This window comes from Saccopteryx leptura, chromosome 10 (genome assembly GCF_036850995.1).
Source record: "Saccopteryx leptura isolate mSacLep1 chromosome 10, mSacLep1_pri_phased_curated, whole genome shotgun sequence".
Lineage (NCBI taxonomy): Eukaryota > Metazoa > Chordata > Mammalia > Chiroptera > Emballonuridae > Saccopteryx > Saccopteryx leptura.
In genome coordinates, this window is record NC_089512.1 from 7,787,777 (window position 1) to 7,803,328 (window position 15,552).

Consider the following 15,552-nt stretch of genomic DNA (forward strand, 5'->3'; position numbering starts at 1 on the left):
GCATCAAGTGAGGCCAACCAACTTGTTGGAGCTCCCTGTTCCCTTTTCCTATTTCACTTACTTCATCTGGGCTCTAACAGCTGGTGTCACCTTGAGCTAATACTTCATGTCTGTAAGGATACCTCACTGTCTCTTGTAAAATGAGGACGACTCAGACCAGCTCTCGGAACCGTTCTGCTTCTGCGATCTCCCCCTTGGTCTAGAACAGGGGTTGCCTAGCAATAGCCTGAAGATCAAATCCACCCACTGCCTCTTTTTATAAGTAAATTTTTATTGGAGTATAGGCACCCTCAATTCTTTGTGTTTTTCTGTTACCACTTTAACATTATAATGGCATGGTTAATAGCTGCACAAGAAACCGTATGGCTTGCAGAGCCTAGAATATTTACTCTCTGATCCTTAAAAGAAAGTTTGCCAACTCCTGCTTTGGGACCTTAAAGAAAGAGGACCTAGTGCAGCCCCCTCCTTCCCCCCGACATTGAGCCTTCTCCTCTACTCTCCATTCTCTGGGGAGAGAGTATGGACTCCTCTGCCTGGGAAAAAGAAGGAAAGTTCTGAAAAGAGAAAGGGTACTGGCTCAGAGATCTCTCTCCATTCACTTCTGGAACAAGTGTATCACCTGGTACTAAAGTGCTAGCAGCAGGGAACTAAGGTGCAGAGGGTCCGCCGATACACAGGAGAGACACAGGACGATGTTTTAGGACCCTAAACTCTGGAGGCCCTGGGAAAAAAAAACAGGAGGAAGCCCAAGACAGTCCAGACTTTGGGCAGACCAGAGAATTTCTGGAGGGGAAGTGAGAGGGACCCCGGCACCTGAAGAAAGCAGGGGTCTTGGCCACGCCTACCAACTGACTCAGCCAGAGTTAGATCTTTTATGGATGGTCAAAATGGCTAGAAATGGTCCATTTGGTTGTCAACCAGAAAGGTAAGGGGAATGACAGGGGCTGGGTGGGCACCCGGACCACCCTACCCATCCTCCTGGCTTTCTCTTTCACTATGTAAGGTGCAAAGTCCCTTGAGGGAAACCGCCACACAAGAGGAGGGACACATCTGTCAGAGAGAACGGACAGGAAGGACCAGTCCTGTGGTATTACTAGCCCATGCTGCTTTCTAGTGTTCTACGTCTGGGAGCGGGGTGCGTGGAAAAGATCTGCAGTAGAGGCTTAAAGGTTTCTTAGTTTATTCACCCTTTCCCTTGGAAAGAGGCCTTGGTCAGAGGTTGGCAGTAGAGTGGGGGGAGATTGGGAGAGGTGATAATTTTTTCCAAATTCCAAAACTGACTGATAGGCTCTGTAATCTAGTCAAGTGGGCATGGTTTTCTGAGCGCTGCTTTCCTATCTGAACACCAGAGAGACCGTTTCTGCCACATACTTCCTTCGTAAAAGCAAAGGCCCCAGCGCAGCCTTTGGGGAATGAGACGACATGATAGAAAAGCCCCACGTTATATGTGGTCTAAGAAATCTGTTGCTCCTGAGATGAAGAAACAGACAAGAACCCTTTCTGGCTTAAAAGAAAGAGTGAAAGTAAGACAGAGAGACAGAGAGGGAGGAAGGCACAGAGGGAGGGAGAGAAGGCAGAGATGCACACACCCACAGATGCCTTCTGGAGGTGCAGCTGTGAGGCAGTTGGGCTCAGGGTCGATGGCCTCTGGGGAAGACACTGGGGCCTGCCAGGCCGTCCTACGGGGAGCAGCTGTCCCTCCCAGGGCAGTGAGCTTCTCCCCTGCATGTGCTCAAGGAGGCACTGCCTGCCCGTGCGGCCTGGTTCATCCCAACTAGCCATCTTTATGCTTAACCAAAGCACATCTGACACTCTCAGAGCCACTCACCTGCCATGTTGGAAATGTTAACGTTCAGCCTTTTCGAGTTACAGGGCATTTTAAGAAAGAAAAAAAAAAGGGCAATCAACTCTTGTTTTGGCAATGGTAGGGGATGGCATTTCTTTAATACCTAAGTCAAATGGTCAGAGGGGCCGGAAGTACGTATTTCGACACCACTGTCCTTAGTCAGGACCCCTGCAGCAGGAGGGCAGGCAGTGCAAACCACTCGGGGACGTGGTAGCCACACGTGCTGCAAAAACTGAAGTGCTTTGTGTCCCCGCACCCTTCCTGAGCTCTTAACCTTCAAAGCACTTTACAGACAGACCCTAAAGGTACATGCTGTCTCCACAGGCTGCAAAGACTCCATGACCTGAAATGGTATTCTTCCGCTAGGCAACTGGGGATGGGTGTGAAGACGTAGCCAATGGGGTGAGAATGGCAGCTGTCAGAAGAAAGAGGCCCAGGAGCACTAGTCCTAGCAGACCTGGAAAAGAGCTAACTCTGAGGCAAGAAAGGAGATGCTTCTGGGAGGGGTGCCTCCCTGGGTCCTATTACTAGGCCTGTCCCTGGGTATCAGTGGGACCTGAGTGAGCTGTCACTGTCCGGGGCTCTGACAATCTCCCCAGTCAAAACGAGAGCCTACCTTGCCAAATGGACTGAGGCAGATTTTCATGTCAGTAAAGTGCTTTGAGGTGCTGGGAGAATGATTTGCCTGGCATCCCCAGAGCCTCCAGGATGGGTGGCATTAGGCTGAGTCAGGGCTCTCTGCTCTGGCCCTGCTATGAGTGCCCTGCACTGTCTAAGCCACCTGCGTCAGGGACTGCCTAGAAAAGCCAAACCCTACGGCTTCTCCATACTGCTGCTCAGCTTCCAGACTGGGCCTAGGCTTCAGTCCTGCGCACACGGCGAGGCCCGATGACACTGTATGCTCAGCCACGTGGCCAAGGATCATGAACTAACCCAACCTCTCCCATGCTCTGACCCTGAGGGCTCCAACTGCTCTGCTAGCCCCACTCCTCCTCACACACTTCCCAGAGGCCCCCGGTCCTGGCCCCGGGCTCCCACCGCGGCCCACCTCCCCGCAGACCCCGGACCAAGCTGGCGTTGGAGGCAAGGCCCCCCCTTACCTCGAGAGATGGTCCCTCCAGGGGCAGGGTTGACACACATGGGTGGAAGGCGGGGCGGGGGAAGTTTGCACTGACGCTGCCTGTGCTGGGCCCGATCTGGGGAGAGAGAGGGCGTCAGGGCGGCATGTTCTCACCCCTCCATCACAGACCCCTGGACCGACTCACCCCAGAGCGTCTGAGTTCTGGGCAGCAGGACTGCTGGGTGGTATCTGGAGCCAGTCACAGGCTCTCAGAAAGTGTCACCAATGCCACGTAGAAAAAAGGAGCTGTCTTTTATAGATATGATGCATGATAGCCTTGTAGCGATCCCTCCTGGGCCCTCAAAGTCGCCCTCAGACCCTCCCTGTTCCCTGAGCCACCCTCTATGAGTTTAACGGCCACTCCTGTACTTCTCTCTAGTCTGAGTTGTGAGGATGAGACAGGACAACAGCTGACAACCAAGAAGCCATGGTACCATGGAAATCATCTGGGTGCTCCCCTTATCTACCCTCCACTACGGTAGTTATCCCCTATATCTGCTGCGGGTTCCCCAGGTGGCCACTTTGGTCACCAGATCTCAAATTAGTTTCCCTCCAAGAACGGGGCAAGAGAAGCCTGCTGACTGTTGGGATCCTCCCTGACGGAAGCCACCAGATTCACACTTACCAGCCCCCTCCCTCTTTCTAAAAGTTAATGGTTTGCCATTCCAAATATCTCCATTCATTTGGAGACTAAATACTACTTATCAAGTGACCTTAGAGTATATTTTAAGAAGTTCCAAAAAATTTGATATACATGACCTAAAATTAAGATCCCCTCACTGAGCCTCTACAAGAAAGAAGGACTGGAGGACTTTAAAACCCCTAAATGGGTGCAGACCAGTGGTGGCACAGTGGATAAAGTGTCAACCTGGAAACACTGAGGTGGCCGGTTCAAAACCCTGGGCTTGCCTGGTCAAGGCACATATGGGAGTTAATACTTCCGGCTTCTCCCTCCTTCTCTCTCTCTCTCTCTCCTCTCTAAAATGAATAAATGAAAAAAATCTTTAAAAAAACCCAACCCTAAATAGTGGACTGACCAGGCGGTGGCGCAGTGTATAGTGTCGGACTAGGATGCAGAGGACCCAGGTTCGAAACCCTGAGGTCACCAGCTTGAGCATGGGCTCACCAGCTTGAGCACAGGGTCGCTGGCTTAAGCGTGGGATCATAGATATGACCCCATGGTTGCTGGCTTCAGCAAGGGGTCTCTGGCTCTGCTGTAGCTCCCTGGTCAAGGCACATATGAGAAAGCAATCAATGAACAACTAAGGTGCTGCAACAAAGAATTGATGCTTCTCATCTCTCTCCCTTCCTGTCTGTCCCTATCTGTCCCTCTCTCTGTCTCTTTATCTCTGTAAAAATAAAATAAATAGCCTGACCAGGCGGTGGCACAGTGGATAGAGCGTCGGACTGCGATGTGGAGGATGCAGGTTCGAAATCTCGAGGTCACCAGCTTGAGTGCCGGTTCATCTGGTTTGAGCAAAGCTCACCAGCTTGGACCCAAGGTCGCTGGCTTGAGTAAGAGGTTACTTGGTCTGCTGTAGCCCCACGGTCAAGGCACATATGAGAAAGCAATCAATGAACAACTAAGGTGTCGCAATGAAAAACTAATAATTGATGCTTCTCATCTCTCTCCATTCCTGTCTGTCTGTCCCTATCTATCTCTCCGTTCTGTAATAAATAAATAAATAAATAAATAAATAAATAAATAAATAAATAAATAAATAAAATAAAACCCCTAGCTGGTGAAAACGTCAGAGACTCGCTGGTCTGGGCGAAGGTGCAGGAGCCCCTTGCTCTCTTTCCCCGCTGGTTCTGCTTTAACGGATGAGCCAGGGGAGGAGAAAGAACACACTACCCTACACACCAGAGACACAGCCCATCCTGCTATAATGATGCCCCTTTCTGTAATGCAGATTAGCTCCCTAAAGTTGGCGCGTAGGGCAATGAAACCAGGAAAACGTAAGAACCCTGGTGCAAGTGTTTTTTTAAGGCAAGGGAACTGAAAAAGTAGTAAATGCATAATTTTCTGCAGGAAAAGTAAAAGCCCTTTCAGCCATATTTTCAAATATTAAAATGGAGTGCATATAGAGAATTAAGGGGGTAGATACAGGGGTGTTCACCAGACAATTCTCTCAACATTTCAGTATTTTTGAAACTTTTCATAATAAAATGCTGAGGGAAAGAGCAAGTATGTGCCCTCAGGCCCCCCCACACTCCCAGCGGCCTCGCCAGCTCCGAGCTCCAGGCTGCCTGAGCGTCCGCAGCCACCGCCGGCTCTGGTCTCATTGGAACGCACTGAGCTGCCGGCCTCAGTGGTGACTCCAGAGCATCTTCCCGGCCCCAACGAGAGCTCGAGTCCCGCTCTGGTCATAAAGTGGTGGTGGTTGTACTGCCTCAACACTGTCCTGCCACAGGCCCCCTTGAAATGTTACAGGTGTGAGAGTTTTGTGGGCGCACATGTCGGGGGACAGCAGAAATGCCTGTAGGCTGCTTTGGAACAGAGTGTCCAGGCCACGGTTTATCTGGGAACTAATTCCAGCTGGGCCTGAGCCTGAGGTTGGAATGACCAGCTCAACCTCTCCACTCCTGGTTGAAGGGGGTCCTTATTCATATCCAGGGACGCTAGATTGCAGAGAAAAAATGATTTGATGATTATTATCTCATTAAGGAGTTTCAGTAATTGTGGCAAAGTTGTTATAATCCCAAAACTGAGCCCTCTTCTGACCATTGTTGATCCAGTGTTTTTTTGTGCTGCCTGTAAAAGACTCAGCTTGCAGTGTGTGGCCTGATTCTAATGGCATTAGAGCCGAAAGACAAGAAATCTGTGTTAAAATGCTGGCAAAGGCAATAACAGGTCACTTTGCAGGCACACAAACTCTAGTTGGGAGGTGTTAGCAGCTTGGTGAAATTACACAATAGGAAAGACAGTTGCCGCGGGGAATTGCTATGGCCATCAGCATCAGCACCATCCCATGGTTCAGCCCACTGAGCCCGAAAGCCAGACTAAGTACCAGGCAGCGTCTCTGAAACAGCTCTGCAGCCCAGGGTCCCCATGCAGCAGATGCTCTCAGTCAGGCAGCCAGACAGCACATCGCATGCTGAGGCCCGGCTCTCCCTCTCCATCAAAACATCAGCTACAGCCTGCACCCCAAGTAGATCAAGCCAGCCACATTCAAGGACCTGCCGACCCAAGACTAGGGGCAAGGGACAGACCACAGCCAAGTGCTTTTCCTACATCCTCTCTAATCTTCACTGTACTCCTGAAGATGGGAGCTGGGAAACAGGATCAGATCAGTAAACACCTAGTGCTAGTGGGATCACATTCGAACCCCAGCCCGTCTGACCCGAGAGTTCGGGCTCATACTGCATTACACTTCCTTTCAAGATTCCTGACAAGGCCCTGGCCAGTTGGCTCAGTGGTAGAGCATCGGCCTGGCGTGCAGGAGTCCCGGGTTCGATTCCCGGCCAGGGCACACAGGAGAGGCACCCATCTGCTTCTCCACCCCTCCCCATCTCCTTCCTCTCTGTCTCTCTCTTCCCCTCCGCAGCCGAGGCTCCATTGGAGCAAAGTTGGCCTGGGCCCTGAGGATGGCTCTGTGGCCTCTGCCTCAGGCGCTAGAATGGCTCTGATTGTGGCAGAGCGACGCCCCAAGATGAGCAGAGCATCACCCCCTGGTGGGCATGCCGGGTGGATCCCGGTCAGGCGCATGTGGGAGTCTGTCTGACTGCCTCCTCATTTCCAACTTCGGAAAAATACAAAAAAACAAAACAAAACAAAAAACCTCCATGAGAGATAAAGAACAATCCTATATAACAATGAAAGTGTCACAAGGCCACACATGACCAATTGCCGAGGTCATGATGCAAACTGCAGTGATACCAGCATTCAGAAGACAAGAGAGGGCATTCAGCCTTATAGTCAGGTAACCATGAAAAGATAGGTTTGTCTGAAGCAGATATTCAAGGCAGTAAGTCTTTCAGATTAATGGGTTTCCCTGAAACACCCCCAAGCATGAAATGGTTGTTGGTAAGAACACAACACTTACCTGTGTGAAGGCAGGGCATCAAAGGGGACCGTACGAAGTCCCAAAGCTACTTAATTACTACCACAGATTGCGAGTTCACCAGGTGTCAGGCCCTGTTCTAAGCTCTTTATGTGTATTAGCTCATCTGATTCTTGGAACAATCCTATGGTGTGGCTCACTTAAATGGTGAGGAAATGAAGGCAGAGGCACTCAGTCACCTGCTCAGGCTGCTCCTGACTGTGGAGGCAGAGGGGCAGAACTGTGACCGTGAACAGGTATCTGGGTCCAGAACTTTTGCTCAGTGAGGCTGCGCTGCCTCCCACAAAACACTGCTAACGATGTCACCCTGAGGGAAAGCCACTCAAACAAGTCAGTCCCCAGCCTAGAAAGTAAAATAACAAATGCCATAAAGGAATTTTGCCCTCAACTCTCTCACCTGGTACCAACTCCCTATTATACCAGAGTTAAAAAAAAACCACAGGAAAAAGGACCATGATTTTATTGGGCCTCCATCTCTACAGAATCTGTGCTATTAAGTCAGACACACTCCCACCACGAGAGAACCTATTTCTTTCCAACTTTGAAATATGGACAAAGCCCACTGGTTAGTAAGTAAGCACAAGGCAAAGAAGTGTGCTCAATTTTTAGCTCAAAATGTGCTGTCCACACCAATCTCAAGTTCAACTTTTTCGGACACAGTTAACCCACAACACCAGGAAAATAGAGATGACTCTTCATGCAGGATGAAAACAGACGGAGTGGCTGCAGAGAAGGAGGCAGGAGAGGCTGCTGTGAGCCCTGGTACAGCCAGCCCTCCTGGCTCCATTCAGTGGCTCCACGGGGCACCGCTGGCCACGGTCTCCCAGGCCTCAAGGAACATACCTCGAAGAGCAGATACAACTGCACGGACCTCTTTAATCAGCAGTTATGGAAGGACTCTTACAGTTCTCATTTATTTGTAAAATATGCTCAGACAGGAGCCTCACAGTCAGCTTCAAAAGAGGCAACAGGCCTTTACTCTTTATTCCCTTATAGGAAAAAGTTATGCAACTATCTAAGACAGTGGTGGTCAACCTGGTCCCTTTACCACCCACTAGTGGGCGATCTAGCTTTCATGGTGGGCGGTAGCGGAGCAACCAAAGAATAAATAAAGATAGATTTAACTATAGTAAGTCGTTTTATAAAGATTTATTCTGCCAAACTTAGTGAAAATCCGACATAAAGTACTTGGTAAGTAATTATTAGTATAGGCTTTAACTTGCTGTAACTCTGCTTTATAAGTTTTATAAAGTAAAGTTACTTCCCTACTTTATAAATCACTATTACTATTACTGTGGTGGGCGGTTAGAAAATTTTACTACTAACAGAGATACAAAATTGGGCGGTAGGTATAAAAAGGTTGACTACCCCTGCTCTAAGACATACAAAGCCCTTGGGGATTTGGCCCGTGAAGTCCTCACCAACTACATCACTTCCGGTAAGCAGCTCTTGCACACTACTCTACAGCCATTGCTTATACCAGTGATCCCCAACCTTTTTTGGGCCACGGACCAGTTTAATGTCAGAAAATATTTTCACAGACCAGCCTTTAGGGTGAGATGGATAAATGTATCACGTGACTGAGACAAGCGTCAAGAGTGAGTCTTAGACAGATGTAACAGAGGAAATCTGGTCATTTTTTAAAAATAAAACATCGTTCAGACTTAAATATAAATAAAACGGAAATAATATAAGTTATTTATTCTTTCTCTGTGGACCGGTACCAAATGGGCCATGGACCGGTAGCGGTCCGTGGCCCAGGGGTTGTGGACCACTGGCTTATACTGGCTTATACTCTCACTCCATCTGCTGGAGGGCACTGATTTCAACAGCTCATATGGCCAGTAAGATAGCAATGACCCGGTCCATTTCTACCAGCGTTTACTGAGGCCCACCATTTGTAAAACACTGCCAGGTACTGTGGATGATAAAACATGCACACAGGCCTTGGCTGCAGGGAGCTTCTAATCTAGTGGTGCAACATTTCATTCATAATATAGACCAAGCTCAAGAAAGTACAGGTATGGTGCTGAGGGAAGTCGGAGAGAAGAGAGGCTGCATTTGGTGGACAGAGTTGAGAAAGGTTCATGGAGGAAATGGTATAAAACACGGGCCTAAGGAAATTGGTAGGATTTCGATAAAGACTGACTATGTGAAAGGGCATTCTGGAGGGCAGCTGGCAAATGTCTCCCAAGGCCTGAGCAAGGGATGGCACGAGCACCATGCAGAGGAGGCTGGAGAATGCCGGAAGGGGGCTCAAAGAAGTGATCCATGGGACTGGGCACTGGGGAGGGGTCTTCACAGCTGCCCATCACAGGGAGGGAGGGCATGGGGTCACAAGTGCAGGGACATTCTTACCTTTTCTAAATGAGTCCAGGCTGAACATTTCTGGCCAGGAAGGAAAGCTGGAATCCTAAAAGGAGAGACAGCCGAGAGGCAATGGTTATATTCCCGGTCCAGGAACCCACAGACAGCACCGTCCAGAAGATGAGAAAAATGACGCTTTTCACTAAAGAGCCCCAATCGCTGCTTCCCCTCTTAAGGACAGAAGGGCCATCTCCACTCTAGAGTAAGTAGATCTTTGTTTTTTTCTAATTGTCTCTGTCCTAAGCATCCTGAACCCTGTTAGACAGAAGGAGATGCATTTCATCATGAGAGACACAGATTTCCACCTCAGCAGAACAGGTGCAGTTTTCCTGGGACTTCTCGAAGTAAAATTCCACAGGGACCCCTCCCGCAAGCGGCATCAGGAAACAGGACTGATGGCTGCCTTAAGGACAAACTGGTTTACTGGGCTTTCACCAAACCTCGTTAAACCTCTAGGAATGGGGCTGACAGTATCAAAGACTAACTGCACAGCGGTTCATAGTAAAAAACTTTACGAAGGAGTTTCTATGAGCTAACAAATGTTAAATTAAAAGTTTAGTTGTTAGCAAAAAATGTTGCAGTTCACTCATTAGTACATTTAACTGAGGAATATACCTACAAACTTAAAAAACAAGTAACACCTCTGGTTTAACAATTTCGTTTAAAAAAACACTCAATCTCAGAATCATAGATGGTGCATTAACATTATCAAGCCTTAAGTTTAAAAACATCTGCACAGTACCTCAGCAAATCAAGACAATGTCAATATCCCAGGCAGCTAACGGGGCCTACACTCCTGCCCCTGACTGCTGTTCCCTGGCATTCTCAAACTGTGGGCAGTGGGAGGTGGAGGGCTGGTCTGGGGCCAAACCTCCTGGGGCCATCACAGGTCTGCCCAGATAACCTCCTTTCCCCAAGAGGGGCTGGAAATTTCAGCCAACAAGATATGGTAGCTCAGAGAGAAAACTGAAATACAATATCAACAATGATTCGATTTCCTTTAAGAAATTACATTCCAGCCTGACCAGGCGGTGGCACAATAGCTAAGAGCGTCGGACTGGGATGCAGAGGACCCAGGTTCAAGACCCCGAGGCGCGGGCTCATCTGGTTTGAGCAAAGCTCACCAGCTTGGACCCAAGGTCACTGGCTCGAGCAAAGGGTTACTCGGTCTGCTGAAGGCCTGCGGTCAAGGCACATATGAGAAAGCAATCAATGAACAACTAAAGTGTCACAACGAAAAACTGATGATTGATGCTTCTCATCTCTCTCCGTTCCTGTCTGTCTGTCCCTATCTATCCCTCTCTCTGACTCTCTCTCTGTCTCTGTAAAAAAAAAAGAAAGAAATTACATTCCAAAGATTCCTTCTATCCAAAATAAAAGAAAAAAGGTGCAATTAATCTTAAGAAAACTTAAATAGCCTGACCAGGCGGTGGCGCAGTGGATAGAGCGTCGGACTGGGATGTGGAGGACCCAGGTTCGAGACCCCGAGGTCGCCAGCTTGAGCGTGGGCTCATCTGGTTTGAGCAAAAGCCCACCAGCTTGAATTCAAGGTCGCTGGCTCCAGCAAGGGGTTACTCAGTCTGCTGAAGGCCCGTGGTCAAGGCACATATGAGAAAGCAATCAATGAACAACTAAGGTGTTGCAACGCGCAATGAAAAAAACTAATGATTGATGCTTCTCATCTCTCTCCATTCTTGTCTGTCCCTGTCTATCCCTCTCTCTCACTCTCTGTCTCTGTAAAAAAAAAAAAAAAAAAAAAAAAAAAATATTACTTTCTTGCTTAAAAAATTATAATTTGCACCTGACCTGTGGCGGTGCAGTGGATCAAGCATCAACCTGGAATGCTGAGGTTGCTGGTTCGAAGCCCTGGGCTTGCCCGGTCAAAGCACATATGACAGTTGACGCTTCCTGCTCCTCCCCTCCTCTCTCACTCTCTCTCTCTCTTCCCTAAAACGAATAAATTAATAAAAATAATTTAAAAAGGCCCTGGCCGGTTGGCTCAGTGGTAGAGCGTCGGCCTGGTGTGCAGGAGTCCCGGGTTCAATTCCCAGCCAGGGCACACAGGAGAAGCATACATCTGCTTCTCCACCCCTCCCCCTCTCCTTCCTCTCTGTCCCTCTCTTCCCCTCCCGCAGCCAAGGCTCCATTGGAGCAAAGTTGGCCTGGGCACTGAGGATGGCTCTGTGGCCTCTGCCGCAGGCACTAGAATGGCTCTGACTGCAACGGAGCAACACCCCAGATGGGCAGAGCATCGCCCCCTGGTGGGCATGCTGGGTGGATCCCGGTCGGGCGCATGCGGGAGTCTGTCTGACTGCCTCCCCGTTTCCAACTTCAGAAAAATACAAAAAAGAAAAAAAAAATTATAATTTGTTTATAAATAGACTTTTGGTTTTGCTTTTTATTTTATTTTTTTATTTTAAAGATTTATTGATTTTAGAGAGCAGAAGAGAGAAAGGGGGGAGAAGTGGGAAGTATCAATTCTTGTAGTTGCTTCTTGTATATGCCTTGACCAGGTAAGCCCAGGATTTCGAACCAGCAGCCTCAGCGTTCCAGGTCAACGCTTTATGCACTGCGTCACCACAGGTCAGGCAATTTTTATTTTTTATTTTAAAAATAATTTTACTGATTGATTTTAGAGAAAGAGAAAGGGAGAGGGAGAGAGAGGAATATAGAGCTATTCCTGTATGCTCTCTGATCAGGGATTAAACCAGCAACTTCTTTGCTTTGGGATGATGCACAAACCAACCAAGCTATCTGGCCAGGTCTTGGATCTCCTTTTTAAAAGTCCCCAATCCTGAAATAATTTAGAGATTAATAAAATAATATGATGTCAAGTTTTCTTGCTTAATGAAACACACTACTTAACTCCAGGTAGAGTCACTATGGGACGATTAAAAGATAGAGAGCTCCCGTAATGACTAACTAAAAATGACCCTCTTCTTCTAAGACAGTCACAAATAAATTTAATACATGCATCTTGCTTTCCAGTGTGGCTGAACATAAAATCCACGGCGGCTTTGCGTGCATGGCTAAACCAACTCACCTCACAAGAGCAGTGAAAGTCTCAGATTTCGAAGGCTTCTGTGCTGGAGCTGAATTCTCTCCTTGGTATTATTCCTCATCACGAGGCTGGGCCTCCTCCTGGAAGCACAAGGCTGGGTCACTACAGAGATGGCCCCCTCGGGGAAAGGAAGTTGCTCCCCATCATTGAAATTCATTTACTAACACTGACAACAAGGACAAGTTTTGTTAGTGGCATGAAACACACACACACTGGACACAATGACCGGACTTCAGGATCTGCCATGACCCACTCTAGACCCAGCAAATTGTGGGCTCCCCTATGTGGACACCTGTAAGATACCAAGGAAGAGAACTCATGGGAGAGGGGCTTCGAGTTCTGGAAGCATTTTCTTCAAGCCCAGAGCACAGCCTGCTGCAGTTTTGAGTTCCGTTCCCATCATGACTAAGGCTAACTTATCTAAGGCAGGTACAGCAGCTCTTCCAGTCTGCAGAAAGAACTAGACGTCAAACACCATTTTCATAGTTTACCAAGAACTTCAATAGACATTTATCTCACTTAATCTATGCAACTACCCAGTGAGGTAGGAATTCTTCCCCAGAGGTTACACAACTTGCCCAAGATCCCACAGCTGCCACAGGGCAGCATATAAATCATCAGTTCAGAACTAAGCTCAAAGCTTACCTGGCTTATAATACTACACTACCTCTCTCATTCCCAAAATATGCTATTGCCTAGATGTCCCAAGGGTCAGTCTTTGAAATAACACTTGGTAGTAACATCTTCAAAAGTTGAAAGGGGCAAGAAGTGTCCAACTGATAAACTTTGGACCACAGCTACATAAATTAAAACACATGGAGAGTAAATGGCTTTTGGAGGTAAAGGGATACTCTTCACAGGTTGGAAAAAAATTAGCAAAGGATGTACTTGCACCTTAAACAGCTACACAAATAAAGAGCACTATTCTAAATTCTAAATACTTTATCAAGAGTCCTCCCTCTTGGAAACTCCAAAAGTCCAAGATGTAAGTGTAAATTTTAAGATGAGGTCAACACCCATAATGACAGTGGGATTATTGTCTTAAAAGAAACTGCAAAGGAAACCATCAGACAATGTCTCATTTCACTCTGGCCAGTAAGTTGCAGCCCAAATCGGGTTGCGCGTCTGCAAGTAGCCATCTGCGGTCCACCTGCTACAGTGTATGGCAAGCCCCTGTGGACTGGGGGTGCAAAGCGGGGCGACCTCTGCCTTGCAAAATCACAATTAAGGTGACGAATGATGCTACAAGAGGACTAGCTAGACAGCGTGCTGACGCCTTACTCCTGGCTTGAGGGTTCTGACGACCCCTGGAACTCCACTTCACTGAAAACAAAGAACCCAACATGCATGAGGTCCTCTCCTGCGAAATGGGGAAAGGCACCACCAGCAAACAAAGAACACCTCACCCCTTGGCCTCCCCCAGTGACAAGGTCGGTGCAAAACGGGACAACCCAGGGGGGCAAGATTGCACCAGGCTTCCCTTTGGACGAACGGTCCAGGCCGTAGGAGGGGCAGACAAAGGTCCCAGGGCACTCCAGGGGCTTTCCCCAGGCCCTGCCTCGGGAAACAGAGCATCCCCGGAGGCGGACGCATCGTTGCGCCAATGAAGCTGCCTCTCCCGCGGCCCCCGCGGAGCCCCTGGCTACCAAGCCGGCCCCTGCGGACCCGTCTGGCCCCCGCCCCCGCCCCGACTCCATGGCAACGGCAGGCCGAGGCCTGGCTGCCCACGGATCGGCCCCGCCGGCTTCCCGGGCAGGCCTAGGATGCCCGGCCTGCTCTTCGGGCCCGCCCGCTTCTCCGCCCCACTCTCCGCCAAGCAGACGGTCGGACTCGGACCCCTCCTCGCGCCGATCACCCCCAGCCGCAGCAAACTCCTCAAGGGGGCACGAAAGGGGAAAATAAAAAGCCCAATTCACCTGTTGTTACAGATGTGAAACAAGCCTCGGTGCACCGCGCATGAGCCGCGGGCCCCCCCCCACCACGGCCGGACTACAACTCCCACCAGCGGTGGCGCGGCAACTTCCGGGTCCTGGGGCGGAAGTCCCGCCGGCCTCCGGGGCGCTCACGGCCTCGCGCCTCAGCTCCGCCTCCCGCGTCCGACTGCGTCTCATCGGATCTTGAGCGGGTCACCGTCCTGGGGCTCGCAGTGGTCTTCTGAGGCTCACGCCGGTGGGCGGCCAACCCGCGGCGAGACCTCGGCGCCAGGCCCTATGGGTGATGGCCGGGCGGGCGCAGGCGGGACTTCCGGCAGAGTCGCGAAGGGGTGGGCACCGAGACGGCTGTGGGGGCGCCGGGGCCTGCTCGCAGCCGCGCCTCTCGGCGGCATCCGGCCGCGAGCCTCCAGGTGGGAATTAGGAAGAAAACAGGCCGGGTCAGGGTTGAGCCGGGAAAGAAATCCAGCTTGGACTCAAGGCTTCCATCCGCCTTCCCCACCACTCCTCGTTGTTACCCTTCTCTTCTGCTCCATATCCCCTCCGATGTTCTCTTTCTTTAGGGAGGTGAGAACTTCTGCCTCACGAGATTGTTAGGAGAGGAAATCAACGAGACAGAGCATTGTAAATGTACCACGCTAGGGAAGGGACCAGGAGGCACTTGGCCGGTCGCGGAGAGACCGCGGGTCAGAGGGCTGCTGGGCGGGTCTGGCGGTCCCGCCCTCCTACCCGTCGCCTCCAGTGGGAAAGCGCATTGTCCCCGTTGTGTGCCGCAGTCCTTCAGATGAGGCTCCTGGGGGAGTTTAGTGGAATCCAACTTCAGAAGGCGAGAACTCAGTATGGGCAGCTCTGAAGCTGCGTCAGGAGCTTACAGATGGAGAAACGTGGAATATGCTCTTAAGATGGAGCCATTCAGGATCGAGCAAGAATCAGCGCCATATCCTGTCATTTTTGTCCAAATTCAACAGAAATTTATTGTTTCTACTTGGACAGAAGGGTGGGTATGGAACATCATTCATTCAAGTAATTATTACCTTACTCTGAGCTGGGCATGGTGATGCTATTATGTGTGGGGAGTGATCCCTGCGCAGACATTAGAGTGAGCTATATAGCAGCTGCCAAGTAGGGGTGGAGGATACAGACCCTGTCCTCAAGGGGCTGTA

The 15,552-nt window shown here is 49.7% G+C and overlaps 1 protein-coding gene across 2 annotated transcripts in view; it reads right to left on the reverse strand.

Moving 5' to 3' along the window:
- The window catches only part of DHX30 (DExH-box helicase 30), a 32,730-nt gene extending 17,675 nt beyond the window's left edge, over positions 1–15,055 (reverse strand). The window contains exons 1-5 of one of the 2 annotated variants that reach the window (XM_066350456.1): positions 14,375–15,054; positions 12,441–12,538; positions 9,389–9,443; positions 2,947–3,042; positions 1,829–1,857 (exon numbers count right to left, since the gene is read on the reverse strand). In XM_066350456.1, coding sequence (XP_066206553.1) covers positions 1,829–1,835 — 7 coding nt within the window. In that variant the 5' untranslated portion in view covers positions 1,836–1,857; positions 2,947–3,042; positions 9,389–9,443; positions 12,441–12,538; positions 14,375–15,054. Of the gene's footprint in view, positions 1–1,828; positions 1,858–2,946; positions 3,043–9,388; positions 9,444–12,440; positions 12,539–14,374 lie in introns of both variants that reach the window. The other variant, XM_066350455.1, reaches the window with a different exon arrangement.
- Positions 15,056–15,552: the final 497 nt, after the last annotated feature.